Source organism: Crocodylus siamensis, chromosome 15 (genome assembly GCF_052110815.1).
Source record: "Crocodylus siamensis isolate JL-2025a chromosome 15, ASM5211081v1, whole genome shotgun sequence".
NCBI lineage: Eukaryota > Metazoa > Chordata > Crocodylia > Crocodylidae > Crocodylus > Crocodylus siamensis.
Genome location: NC_143409.1, coordinates 51,229,113 through 51,242,365, shown reverse-complemented (window position 1 = coordinate 51,242,365; position 13,253 = coordinate 51,229,113). Strand labels below are relative to the sequence as shown.

General features: G+C 49.0%; 1 protein-coding gene across 1 annotated transcript; it reads left to right on the top strand.

The window, feature by feature from the left end:
- The first annotated feature begins 3,048 nt into the window (after nucleotides 1-3,048).
- Nucleotides 3,049-11,498, top strand: LOC149852761 (zinc finger protein RFP-like). The gene is made up of 7 exons (XM_090029760.1): nucleotides 3,049-3,537; nucleotides 4,040-4,135; nucleotides 6,970-7,200; nucleotides 7,549-7,571; nucleotides 7,858-7,973; nucleotides 9,258-9,290; nucleotides 10,230-11,498. The coding sequence occupies exons 1-7, from the start codon at nucleotides 3,124-3,126 to the stop codon at nucleotides 10,745-10,747; spliced, it is 1,431 nt and encodes a 476-aa protein (XP_089885886.1). The 5' UTR covers nucleotides 3,049-3,123; the 3' UTR covers nucleotides 10,748-11,498.
- The last annotated feature ends 1,755 nt before the right edge of the window (nucleotides 11,499-13,253 follow it).

The following is a 13,253-nucleotide window of genomic DNA, read 5'->3' as shown; positions in this document are numbered from 1 at the left end:
TATGTGTAAATGCACCCAGGGCAGCTCAGAGAGGCAGGTGGGAAACTACTCTGGGAAGGAATCCCTTAACAGTGGGAAAGGATGCAGGCATCTTGAGAACACATTAACACAGAAGAGATCCCTCACTGGAGAGGGAAAAAGGCATATGCACAGAGCTGTGGTATGTGCCCCACCGCCATATCTCTGGCCTCATAAGCCAGTCAATATGGCTCTGCTCCAGATTTAGGCCTGTAGGGCTGGAAATTTGGTGGCAGGGTAAGCAACAACAGTTAAAAGGCATGGCTCCACTGGAATTAGCACTGCTGTGGCTCACTCTGGCATAGAGACAAGTCATCTGACCCGGGCGGTTGGAAGTTGCTCAGTGGGACAAGTTGCAGCAGATGCATCCAAGGCAATTAACACTGCAAGTGCTTGCCTTGCTGCCAAATTTCCAGCTGCACCGGGAGCTCTGCAAGCTGAAAGATGTGGCTCTGCTTGTAGGAACTTAGCCCTGGTTTAAAGGAAGAGGCAGCTCTCACTGGTGTTTGTGAGGAGCCTGGCTCTGCCTGTGTGTAGTGCATCAGCTAAAGTCTGAGAACAGGCAAGCAAAACTCAGGGGCATCCGAACCCCAAGCCACCGGGCTTGGGCCTGCATGTAGGATTCCTGACAAATGATTTGGAAACATCTGAAGCCCCAGGTGGGGGTGGAGGATGTTCACTGATACTAGGGTCACTGACGGTTCTTGACTGACTCATGGATTTGGAATTGATTTGGCTGATTTGGCTTGGACCATGAAAATTTTTCCTTAAAAAAGTCTGAGAACCCTTCCCTCCTGGAGCCCCCAGGGGGATGTGAGCAGGGGAATGCCCTGTGCACAGATCCCCACCAGGATTGGGCTCTGGTTGCTCAACCCAGTTGAGCCTGGACCAGTCCTGGGCATGTGGACAGGAGCAGTCTGAGTCCCCCAAGAAATCCTGGATTGAAAAGCAAAGCATGCACAGAGCTCAAGCTGCTGCTTGCATAGGATTGCAGATTTTTTACTGAGGCACCCACATTGAGTCTTAGGTGACTGAAGCCTCTGGTGCCTCTAACTCTGGCTGGTTGGTGTTAGTTAATCCTAAATAAACCATCTGCAGAAATAAAGCACACTCTGCACAACCCCCCCAGAAAACATGGCCTGGGCTAATGAAAAACTGACAATGAATAATCGCAGGCAAATAAGCTCTGCCAGGCTAGAAATCAGATCAGCAACACTAACACAGTAGCCTCCTAGGCTCTGAATTCGGGTGTGTGGAGGCAGCAGGTGGAAGCCGCAGCAGAGCAGCGGGGGTGTAGGCAAGGGACTCTCCTCTATGGCCGCAGGATGCTCCTCTGCCCCCTGCCCCCATGACTGACAGCAACTCTGGCACACCACCGGTGCTGAACAGACACCTGCAGGGTTCCCACGCCCACAGGATCGCAGCCCTGCCCAAGACACGCACAAAGTCCTGACCCAGGCCTCAACTCACAGAGAAATCCTTGGCACCAGTGGCTTTCAAGCTTTTTTTCATCTGTGGATCCCTGGAAATGTTGAATGGAGGTGCAGACCCCTTTAAATTGTAAGTATGGATATTCATATACTTTTGATTGATCACAGTCATCTTTTGCAGACCCCTTAGATGTAGTCTGCAGACCCCCAGGGGTCCATGGACCACAAGTTGAAAACCACTGCCTCATACGCAGGGGTCCCTGCCCAAACAACCCTTTCCCCTCCCTCTGCCCCAGACGCCCACAGGTTCCTGCCCGCAGAGCAGTGCAGCACTCACCTTGCACACTGTCCCCTTTTCCCTCTGTCCTGCCTGGGCTTGGACATGTTGCATATTCACGACTGTGGAAGCATTGCCTCTAATTACAGATTCATAGATGCTAGGGTCGGAAGGGACCTCAACATATCGAGTCTGACCCCTGCCTGGCAGGAACGAGTGCTGGGGTCAGATGACCCCAGCCAGATGCCCATCCAGCCTTCTCTTAAAGACCCCCAAGGTAGTGGGGCTCTGGTTGCTCAACCCAGGAACATAAACTAGTTCTTTTCCTTGGTGTCTGCTCCCCCCCCCCTCCTATTTGTTGCCTGGACTTTCCCTTTTTTGTCCTCCCAGCACTAAGGGTGTGTTGGCATTTCCTTCCACTGGGTGACTAAGCCTGGCCCCAGCCCCAGATCCATTGCAACAGTACAGCTCCCTTCCCCCACCCCTCCTCTGGCAGAAAGAGCCCATCCCAGAGCCATGGACCAGTTAGACGAGGTCACTTCTGATTTACAATGCTGTGAACAAAGCAGGATTCAGTCCCCTGGCCCTTATAGTGCCACTCCTGATTGACACCCGAGTAAGGCAGAGCCTGAACAGACAAGCCCTGGATCAAAAGAAATGTCAGAAACTGGTGGGTAGCCTAAGGAACTGAGAGGGCCAGAGGCTAAAGAGAGACTGAGAGGAAATCAGTGATCCTAAGGGATTACTGCAGTTGAGGAACTGGCTTATTGAGCCTTGTCCTTGTAGTCCCTTACCCCACTGAGATACATCTATAGAAATCGAATCTGCTTCAGTCCTGCTCCAACAGTGCTGAGTTCAGGACCCAGCAAGAGCGGGCCTGTGGTCCATTGCCTCTTGACTTCTTTCTGGGGACCCCATAGGAAAAAAACAGTTCAGGGTACTTGGCTTGCTATGAAAGGGAGAACTACGTTCTCTCTACTGGCCATCAAAGGGAGAAAGAGAGGCAAAACTTTTTCCAAAAGGTATTTAGGGGCTTAAAAATGCATATAGGGGTCTAGTGATACCTCAGCTAGTAGTGGGATAAGCACCTAAGTACCATGGAAATCTAAACCTTTAAGTGCCCTAAATAAGTTACCCTTGAAAAACCTGGCCTTCAGCACAGATCAGGGAAGGAGTCGTTTGTGATGCTGCCACCCGGTTCCTCTGACCTGCCTCCCAAGAGGCACCAGTGGCAGCAATGCTCATAGAGCCAATGCACATTAAAAGGCAGGGAAAAAAATAGTCCAGCAAACATGCAGGAAACACCCAGTAGTTTACAAAAACCTTTAGTGTATTTCTAGGAGTAGGAAATGAAACTGTTACTCAACTGCTCAGCTGAGCTGCCACTCAGAAGGCTCCATGGCTGCTGCCGATCCAGCACTGGCTTTTGAGGACGAAGCCTTTTGCTCTGTCTGCCTGAAACATTTTGAGGATCCAGTTACTCTGGACTGTGGGGACAATTTCTGCAGAGCCTGCATCACCCAGTGCTGGGAGGGGTTTGATGGAGAAGTTTCCTGCCCTCAGTGTGGAGGGAGTTTTCCCCAGAAGAATTTCAGACCGAACAGACAGCTGGGAAATCTCCTGGAGTTGCTTCAAAACTTCAGGAGAGAGATACAGCTGAAGCAGGGAGCAGACAAGATTTGCCAAAAGCACCAGGAGCCTCTGAAGCTCTTCTGTGAAGATGACCAAACCCTCATGTGTCTGGTTTGTGTTGGATCCGCACATGAGGATCACTCTGTGGTGCCTATGGACGAGGCTGCCCAGGAATACAAGGTAGGAGAGGATTTGACTAGAGCAAGGGATTGCAGGGGCTGGCAATTATTTTGGGTGGAGTGCCGCTTACTGAGTTTTGGCAAGCCATCAAAGGCTGCATGACAGGCAGCCAGGGACAGATACATATTAATTTTCTAAATTTTTTAGGGGCTCCACAGGCCGGATAAAATGGCCTGGTGTGCTGTGTCTGGCTGCAGGCTGCATTTTGCCCACCCCTGGATTACAGTGCTGGGTTTCAGAGTTGCTTGCTACAAGGAGAAGAACGGATCCTTTTGATTCCTCATTTTGTGGTGTTTAGGACCAACAACAGGCTGCTTGATTCCTACTGGCGAGGGGAGCATTTTCCAGGGAAATTGGCACTTGAGACCCTAGTGATGTGATGTTTTCCTGCTGTGTTTAAACAATGCACTTCAGACCCAAGCTGGAGGGCACATTGCGGGGGGGGGGGGGGAAGGGAAGGAGAAGCAAAGCCCCATGGACATTTATTTTACAATTCTTTCAGGAGAAAATCTGGAGGCGCCTGGATGTTTTGGAGGAAGAAAAAGAAGAGATTCTAGCTCTTATAGCCCGAGAGGATGAGCAAAGCCAGGAACTGCGGGTAAGTGCCATGGGTCTGGCTCTAGGCCTGATTCACTGAGGGCAGGTATGCTGCAGTAAGAGGAAGGATGATTCACTAGTTAGGATATTAAATTTGGATTCACAAGATCTAGATTCAGTTCTCGGCTCTGCCACAAACTTCCTGTGTGATGTCGGGCAGGCCATGCACTGCTTCAGTTCCCCATTGGCAGCAACAGGTAACAGAAATTCGCAGCTGTGTGACGGGAGTGCGGTCAAAGTAGTGACATGGGGGAGCGGAGAACTGGGAGGCAGCACTCCTTCCCCAGCGCCGGGAGGAGAGAGCGGCTTACTGGTTAGAGTAGGTTTTGGAATCGGGACTCCTGGGCTGTATCCTGACCTCTGGAAGGACTGTGGGGCCTCGTGTTAGAGCAAGGAGGCTGGGAGTCCATATTCCTGGGCTGTATCCCTAGTTTCCTGGTGTGAGTGCGTGGGAGAAGGGAGGGGAAGGGGCAGGGAATTCAGATTCCTGGATTTTTATTCTCAGTTCAGAGATGGGACTGTAATTTCGTGGTGAGAGCAGTTATGCATGGAAGTAGGCTTCTGGGTTGTATTCCTTGCTGTGGGAGGCGATGGCTTTTATTCAAACTATACAACTGAATAGGTAGGATAGCATCAGTGGTGCAATGTGCCCATACTGGCCATAAGGTTTCAAGTACCACTGCACGTAGTACCTACACTAATGATCTAATGCCACTGCAATACACCCTGGATTCCTATCCCTCACAGCACTGTTACAAAAAACCCAGCACTGTGTGGTTTTTTGAGAGACAAGACTACAGCCTGTCTGTTCTCTGCAAGCTTAGACATAGAATTCAAAGACAGTTACAGTTCCCTTTCAGATTACCCTGTGTATATACCAAGTCAAGATACAATCACATTTTCCAGTGCTCCTCCAGTCCCTCTTAGCAGGTAAGGTAACCCAAGTCAGATAAAAAGGCAAGACAGATCTGTAACCCAATCTTTTCTCGACAACACCCTGAAAACATAAGAATAAGCACTTGTCTCTATGCCTACCTAGCTACCTGCAATAGCATAATACAGATTTTCACCTATACCAGCTGAGGAGAGACACAGGAGAAAGGAGGAAGGTGGGATGCAGGCTGGCAGCAGGTTGTTTTGAATTTGCTGAGGCTTTCCCCAAATTCCCTGTTTACACCCAATACTTATATATGGGTTATTTAAATAAATATTCTCATTGACATTATTCAAATTGCTTTATTTTGCTGAGACTTTGGAAATTGGACTGAACCAGTTTTCCTGTGGACTTGAAAGACACCAAAAAAATGGGGCTTTGTGTCCTTGTGAAAAGTACAGTTCTGGGAGAGAGCTTCTTATCTCTTTCCTTCACCATCTGGGAATGCTCCTTACCATGCTCTCTTTACTTTGCTGAGCAGGCCAGTTATAATGCACAACAAGTTAACAGAGACACAGTATTATTGCAATAGGGTTCTAGCTGACTACTTACAAATCAGTTGCTATCAAACGGCAGAACAAAACTCCAACAAGGAGACATTCATTCTGGGCCCAGTCTGATATTAGTGACTTGATAAACAGATTCTTATTCTACTTTCCCAGGCTACTATTTATGATTTTTAAAAATTTATCCATGTTCCAAGCCAAAATAGCCAAATCCAATTCGAAATCCGTGAGGCAGTCCAGAACCATAAGTGGCCCTACTACTGGAAAACATCCTCCACCCACACCTGGGGCTTCAGATGTTTCTAAATCCTTTGGCAGGCATCTTACTTGCTGGCCCAAGCCCTGGGGTATGGGGTTCAGGTGCCCTCGAGTTTTGCTTGCCCTTAGCCATGAGGCCCTCGGAGCAAGCTGGGGAGGAGACTCTTATTTCCATAAAGTGGGCTTAAAGCTTCTGCACCTCGGCTGGTACCAAACCAAGCCAGAAGAGCAGTTCTCCCTGGGTGCGCTTTAGGAGAATGGCCTTCATGGCCACAGATGCATGGTATTTCACCTGCCGGGTTAAGAACAGGCACTGTGCTTGACCTGAGCCTTCCAGAGGCATATTATTCATAACTCAGACTTTTGCTAGGTCCATAGACCGCACTAGTCAGTCTCCGTCAGTCACTGACCATGAATGACGCATGCCCGTTCATGCATGCAGGCTGGGTGGCGGCAGTGGCGTGGTGGAGGCAAGTGGGGAGCTCCCGCAGGCAGCCACAGCAGTGTCGGTGACAGCGGGATGGTGGCGAGTGCCGACTAGCGGTTGGCTACTACCCACAGATGCCACCAGCAGTGTCAGCAGTGGTCAGTGATGATCTGCAACTGCCTGCAGACGCTGTTGGCAGCGAGGCGGGGAAGGTGGCAACAGTGGTGTTGGCCAACCTTAGGGGGTGCACGTGCACCCGCGTGCACCCCCACGCATCGCTAGTGTTACTGACCATACCTACAGCCTACAGTACCTGAAACAGTTCCCTGCAGCTATGGCTTATGGGAGGATTTGGGGGAGCCAGGGATATTGAAGGAGAAATTTTAACAACTTTTTTGTCTGTTATCTGCCAGGTTAAATGAGGTGTCAGTGGAGCTAAAGTTTTGAACATTTTGAATTAAACCCCTCCTTCTCTTCTAGACTCAGTGTTAGACAGTGATAAGGTTATCTAACTGTGCACAGTCTTCCAGGAAAGGTAAGAAAAAACATTTCTAATGTCAAGAAATAGAAAAAAATGTACTAATTAAAGTTTTAGGTCTTCTTTATAAAACATATAGTAGCTTACAGATTTTTCTTCTTTGAAAACTACCTTTAAAGTGACACGTTCCATGATTTCATCTACGTTTCTGGCCCTTCCCTGTCCCTTCTAGAAGCAAACAGAAATTGAGAAAGAGAAGATGCAGTTTCAATTTGAGCGACTGCACCGGTTCTTGGAAAAGCAAGAGCGTCTCTTTCTGGCTTGGTTGGAAGAGCTGGAGAAAGAGATAGAGACCAGGAAGGATGAAAATATCACACAGCTCTCAGAGGAGCTGTCCTGTCTCAATGCTCTGCTCAGGGAACTGGAGGAGAAATGTGAGGAGCCAGCAATGGGATTCCTGGAGGTGAGACGGTGTGAGTAGCTCCCAGAGCCGTGCACAGTCACTGGCCACAGCTGACCTCCATGCCTACACTGCCGTTTGCTTTTTGTGGGGAAGAAAAACCTCTTGATCTGACTTGAATAGGAGAAAACTCCCTCCTTACCCACCCAGCTGCAAGGGCTTTATTCCTGGTTTCATCCAGTCACTGGCAGGAGCTGAAAGATTTAGGTCTTGAAGCCTCCTGTAGGACGTGAAGTGACCAAGGGAACTGGGGCTGTTTTGGGGCATGACCTGATGGAGTCCATCCTAAGCAGGAAGGTCCCAAGCGTAGGCCACACGTGACTTAACTCCTTCTTTCTTTCTCCACTCTAGGATGCCAGAAGCACCTTGAGCAGGTATGTGGCTTTGCATGCCCTGACTCCTGAAGCTGGGAAGGGGTTTGGGCACCAGGTGAAGGACACACCTTCCTGGAGCCTGGGGAGGAAGGGCATGGGAATATCTTTCCCTGAAGATCCGAGTCCCATCCCATGCCCACAATCCTGAGACGTCTGACATTTCCCCATGCCCGCCCAGAGGGGGAAGGGAGTCACCTGCGGGTGGGACCTGACTGTCAGCCCAGCTTTTTGTCTGATGCCTTAGGTTGAATAGTCAAGAGATGGATAACTCTGTGTCTCTTTCCAGATGTGAGACAGAGAGAGCCTGGCCCCCAGCACTTTCTGCTCCTGAAACAGATTGGAGGATTTGGTTATTTTCTCAAACTTGTACTTGTCTACAGGAGACTCTGGAGAAACTGCAAGGTAATATGGAAGCGGAGAACTTAAAGAGGAGTGGGAGTGTCTGTGCAGGTGCTAGTCTCATGATGATTGCACTGAAGCTGGATGCTGATTCACAATAGGGTGAATGAGTGAGAAATTGTCCCCGGGGAGGCTACTCCTGATTTTTATACCAGCACCAGTGAAATAGAAAATCAGCTCTGGTGACTCCGTTGGAATTAGTCTTGATTTACACTGGGCTGAGAGAGAAAGCACATGTTGGGAGTGGGGAGGGGGAAACAAGATGGGCGCAGAACTCCAGCAGAGGGTTTAAGGCATCTCACTTCAGCTCCAGTAGTATGAGTTCGAATTGTCCATTGGAGCCATGCCAAAGGCAGCTACATACGTTGACTTGGGCATTTTGGTCTGGAGAGTTAAAGGTTAAATGCCCAGAAGGAGCCACGCATCACTTCCTTGTGTTTGCTGACTACAGAAACCAGGAAAGCCCAGTCAGCTACTAGGCTTAGGCATGCCTTTAATCTATTTATTCCTGTGAGAGACAGAGGCATCAGCTTCAGAGACTCCAGGGAGATTACTCTCCGTTTACATTGGGACAGGCATGTTGGGAATCCATCCTGGTGTCTTCTGTGGAGTTAAAGCTAGTTCACACTCGGGACACATCTACATGTGTGATTAATACGTATGCATAAACTCCAGACCTAATTGCTCCGGAGTTTATTCACGCGCAGCACGTTGAGCTGGGCCAGAGCAGCCCAGGCTGGCAGGGAACCCAGGGGCCAGGGTGCCAGCTGGGGCTGGTCGGACCAGGCTCCATGCGCTGCAGAGGGGCTGGTCAGTAGGCAGCCCCTATGCTGAAGTGCCCTTGCACCCTAGCCAGCCCTGTCGCTGCCTACATATGTGCTGCAGCACACAAAACAATGCTGCCACAGGATACTGCTTGTGTTTAGGTGGACTACCTTGCAGTGGCATTTATTAATCTACTGCAACCTAATACGGTCATGTGTGTAGATGGTGACATTTTCACTGAGGAGCTAATTAGCTCTACAGCAAACATCTCATGTAGATGCGCCTAGGGAATAGAAGGAGAATGGATCCCAGGGTCTGTCTTTTTAGTACAAAGGTGACAGAAGAAAGCAATCCTAAATGTTTTCTAATTAATACACTGCAGAGCACTATGTTCCTAAGATTATCTCTGGGTTTTCAGTGTCATTGCTTCACCTGTCCAGACCCTCATTTCTTTCTTGGTATTCAAGTCTGAGGGTAACTGCCATGATCTGATCTCTGCTCTTTGTTTTTCCTTCTTTTTAGTGTGCTTATTGCCTGATCCAAAGGTGGACAGAGGTAAATGTTTGGGGGTTTGTGGGGAGGGTGGACAGTGCAATGCAAATAGTTTCCTGAAGCAGGAGAAAATTAGTTGTTTGGGGTCACTCAAAGTAACAGGAATCAAACTGGGGGAATCACTGCTAAAAAAGTAGTCTACCTGTGCTGGAGATGCTTGATAGAAAGACAAGGAAGTTATTACTCACTATTTCAGTGGCCCCAATTCCTGGTATTTTATTGCAAGGCTTGTGACTACTTGCAGTCCCTTTGGTGGGAGACCACATGTAACACCAGCAGACTCTCCCTATGCCTGAAGAAGGGTGTTTGTGCCCAAAAGCTTACTAAGAACAATTTTCTCCAAGGATTTAGTTGATCTAATAAAAGATACCACATCTACCCAAAGAACCTTGTCTACGTTTTGGTTGGCAAAACACTGAGTTGAAAGAATCTTCTTTTCGCCTGGCTGCAAATTCCTAGTTCTTGCGATTATAGCAGAAAAGCAGAAAGCCTGTCTCCATGGATTTCTCCTTTCTGAGACACAAGAAATGCAAATAGGAAGAATCTAAGATGTATTTTAAAAAAAAAACCCTTTATGATTGTTTAAGCCAGTCTTGTATTTGGGAGGGGGCTGGAACTGTGATACCATGATCATCGATTGGGACTATTTTATGAGTTACCAGGTGAGCCTGGTCAGCAAATGTCTGTACTCAAGTGATGAAGGGTGAGGAGTTTTTCTTTCCCTGTGATTTGATGGGTGGAACAGAAATGGGTGAGATGAAAACTTAAAAATACCCTTTGATCCAATGCACAAGGCAGTAAGGGGCGGAGGGCCACAAGATGGCAACAGAACATTTTGAATGGAGAGAGAGGACATGCTCTGCCAGATCATCCCAGTCCCTGTCCCTCCCTCAGGCCAAGCTCTGCCTCTGGTTCTTATATTTTGTTTTCCTCTGTCTCCAGTGAGCGTGACTCTGGATCCCAACACAGCGTTTTCTTGGCTTCATCTGTCTCCAGATCGAAAAAGTGTAAACTGGGGAATCACACAGCAGGAGGTGCCCGACAGCCCTGAGAGATTTGATGCTGCGTCTTGTGTGCTGGGCTGCGAAGGCTTCACTTCGGGGAGACATTATTGGGAGGTGGAAGTTGAGGAAGAGGCAGTCTGGGTTCTGGGAGTAGCAAAGGAATCTGTGAAGAAAAAAGGGGGGAGCAGGATTGCAGCCAAGCAGGGCATCTGGGCCGTGCGGAAATACTGGGAGAAATACCATGCTCTTACTTCTCCTGAAACCACTCTGCACTTGCACGGGATTCCCACAAGGATTCGGATTTATTTGAATTATGAAAGGGGATTGGTGGCGTTTTATGATGCTGGTAACAAAGCCCCCATCTTCACTTTTCCACCAATATCTTTCACCGGGGAGAAAATCCGACCTTTCTTTGAACTCTTGAGTACAAACTCTAAAGTAATGTTGTCACCCTAAGAGACAGGATAAGCCATATTCCCGATTGGTGGCCAGCTGTAGCCCTTTGACTCTCCCTCTTCAGAGGAGGAGGTGGAAGGAAGAGCTTCACAGCTCCAGATTTGCTCCAGCCTGCTTCTCTTTTTTGACTCTTCCCTAAAAGTGCATGCATGGCATTTTTATTAATAGATGGGCTCGTATACACAGCACCCTCTGACTTCTGCTGGTGCTTCAGCGAGCCAGCACTTCTACAGAATTACTTACTAGCTAATTCTGCAGAACCCACCCAAGTTTCCGTGTGTTGCTTCTCGGTACAAAGGGCTGGGCTTAAATATTTCTGCTTTTTAGTTCTATGTCTGCTTCTCTCTCAGAGGCCTGGAGAAAGGTAATGTGATACCCAAATGCCTGTCTGTGTCTATCCCAACCATGCATTTAGTCCAGTTCTTACCCACAAGAATTTTCTTTCTGAAAACTTAAAACAACTCCAGTTCAAAACTAGTTTTTTCCTTAATTTATCTTAGAAGTTTCAAGACCCCTGAAAAACTAAAAACAGGTAAAGTCACTTGAAATAATGACAGAACATATTCTTGGGAGACTGAGATTCAATGTTCTTCTTTGGTGGAATTTCTCTAATGATTTGGTTAAAATAGCAACTTGTCTGTAGCCTTTCTGTGGGTGCAAGGATGGCTGCTTGGATAGTGCAAAATCTGCCATTTTCAGGTCAGATGAAGTTACAACGAGCCATTTCCTTGGCACATAAACAAACTCCATATAATAACTCTGAGTGTGGGTTACTCTTCAGATCTCGATCACGATCAGTCATCACTGACTAGGCACTAGAAAAACGCCTTGTAACACATAACTTGTGTGACAGATTTTCTAGAGCCCTATAGCAAAGGTCGGCAACATTTTGCAGCTTGCAACCCGGGTCCAGCCTGGGCCACAGATTCCCAGTCACCCCGGAGAACTCAAACTGCCTGCTTTTTCCTCGCTGCAGAGGCCGGTGCCTCTGCAGGGAGCTAAGCATGGAAATAAGCATGGACACAAGTTAAAAGGCTGTGACTTCGATGATTACACAGTCCAGTGGGTGGCAAATTGGCTAGAGGGTCATACCTGGAGAGTGGTGGTGGACGGGTTGGTATTGACCTGGAAGGGAGTGGGTAGTGGGGTTGTGCAGGGCTCGGTCCTTGGACCAATACTCTTCTATGTCTTGATCAGTGACTTGGAGGAGGGAGTGAAGTGTACTCTGTCCAAGTTTGTGGACAATACAAAGCTGTGGGGAGAACTGGACAGACCGGAGAGCAGGGAACAACTACAGGCAGGCCTGGACAGGTTGGACAAATGGGCAGAAAACAACAGAATGTGATTTAATAAGGAGAAATGCAAAGTGCTGCACCTAGGGAGGAAAAACGTCCAGCACACCTACTGCCTGGGAAATGACCTGTTCGGCAGCGTGGAAGCGGAAAGGGACCTCAGAGTCCTAGTGGACTCCAAGATGAACACGAGTCGTCCGTGTGACGAAGTCATCACCAACGCTAATGGCACTTTATCGTGCATCAGCAGATGCCTGACAAACAGAACCAAGGAGGTGATACTTCCCTGCTATCGGACGCTGGTCAGACCACAGTTGGAGTACTGCGTCCAGTTTTGGGCACCACACTTCAAGAGGGATGTGGATAGCCTGGAGAGGGTCCAGAGAAGGGCCACTTGTATGGTTAAAGACTCACAGGTCAAGCCCTGTGAGAAGAGACTAGGGCACCTGGACCTTTTCAGCCTCCGCAAGAGAAGGTTGAGAGCCGACCTTGTGGCTGCCTATAAATTCATCATGGGGGCGTAGAAGGGAATTGGTGAGGCTCATTTCACCAAGGCGCCTCTGGGGGGTCAACAAGAAATAATGGCCATAAGCTAGCAGAGAGCAGATTTAGACTGGACATTAGGAGGAACTTCATCAGTTAGGGTGGTCAGGGTCTGAAATGGGTGCCAAAGGAGGTGGTGCTCTCCCCTACCTGGGGGTCTTCAAGAGGAGGTTGGATGGGCATCTGGCTGGGGTCACCTGACCCCAGCACTCTTTCCTTCCTATGCAGGGGATCAGAGTCGATGATCTATTGAGGTCCCTTCCGACCCTAACGTCTGTGAATCTATGAATCTCTAAGAGCGCAGCCGAAGAGGGTGCTGCAGGGCAGACAGGCAGATCTGCTCAGCTGCAGGCCTCTCCGGGGCAGCTCCTGGCCAGATCCAACCTCTTTTGCAGGAAGGATCCAGCTACAGGCTGCTGACCTTGAAAAGGGGACATGAGTCCTAGCTGGTATCAGCGGCTGGGAGCCAGGCTCTCCCTGGTCACTGTTTCCCAGCGGGAAGGAACAACGGGAGCCCGGGAGGGGCTGGGAGCAGAGCAACTGCTGGGGCATTGCTGGTGTGACAGGGCGGCTGTCAGAGAAACTACCCCGCAGTGTACTCGCTCCTCCGCCGAGCACGTGGGTGGCTCTTAAAAGAGCCTTTGGGTTTGTACGTGAGCGCGGCACGGATT

Coding starts and splice junctions, on each gene's coding strand:
- LOC149852761 (XM_090029760.1), top strand. CDS start 3,124: ATGGCTGCTGCCGATCCAGCACTGGCTTTTGAGGACGAAGCCTTTTGC. Junction 7,201..7,548: donor CAGCAATGGGATTCCTGGAG/GTGAGACGGTGT, acceptor TCTCCACTCTAG/GATGCCAGAAGCACCTTGAG. Junction 7,572..7,857: donor GCCAGAAGCACCTTGAGCAG/GTATGTGGCTTT, acceptor GTCTCTTTCCAG/ATGTGAGACAGAGAGAGCCT.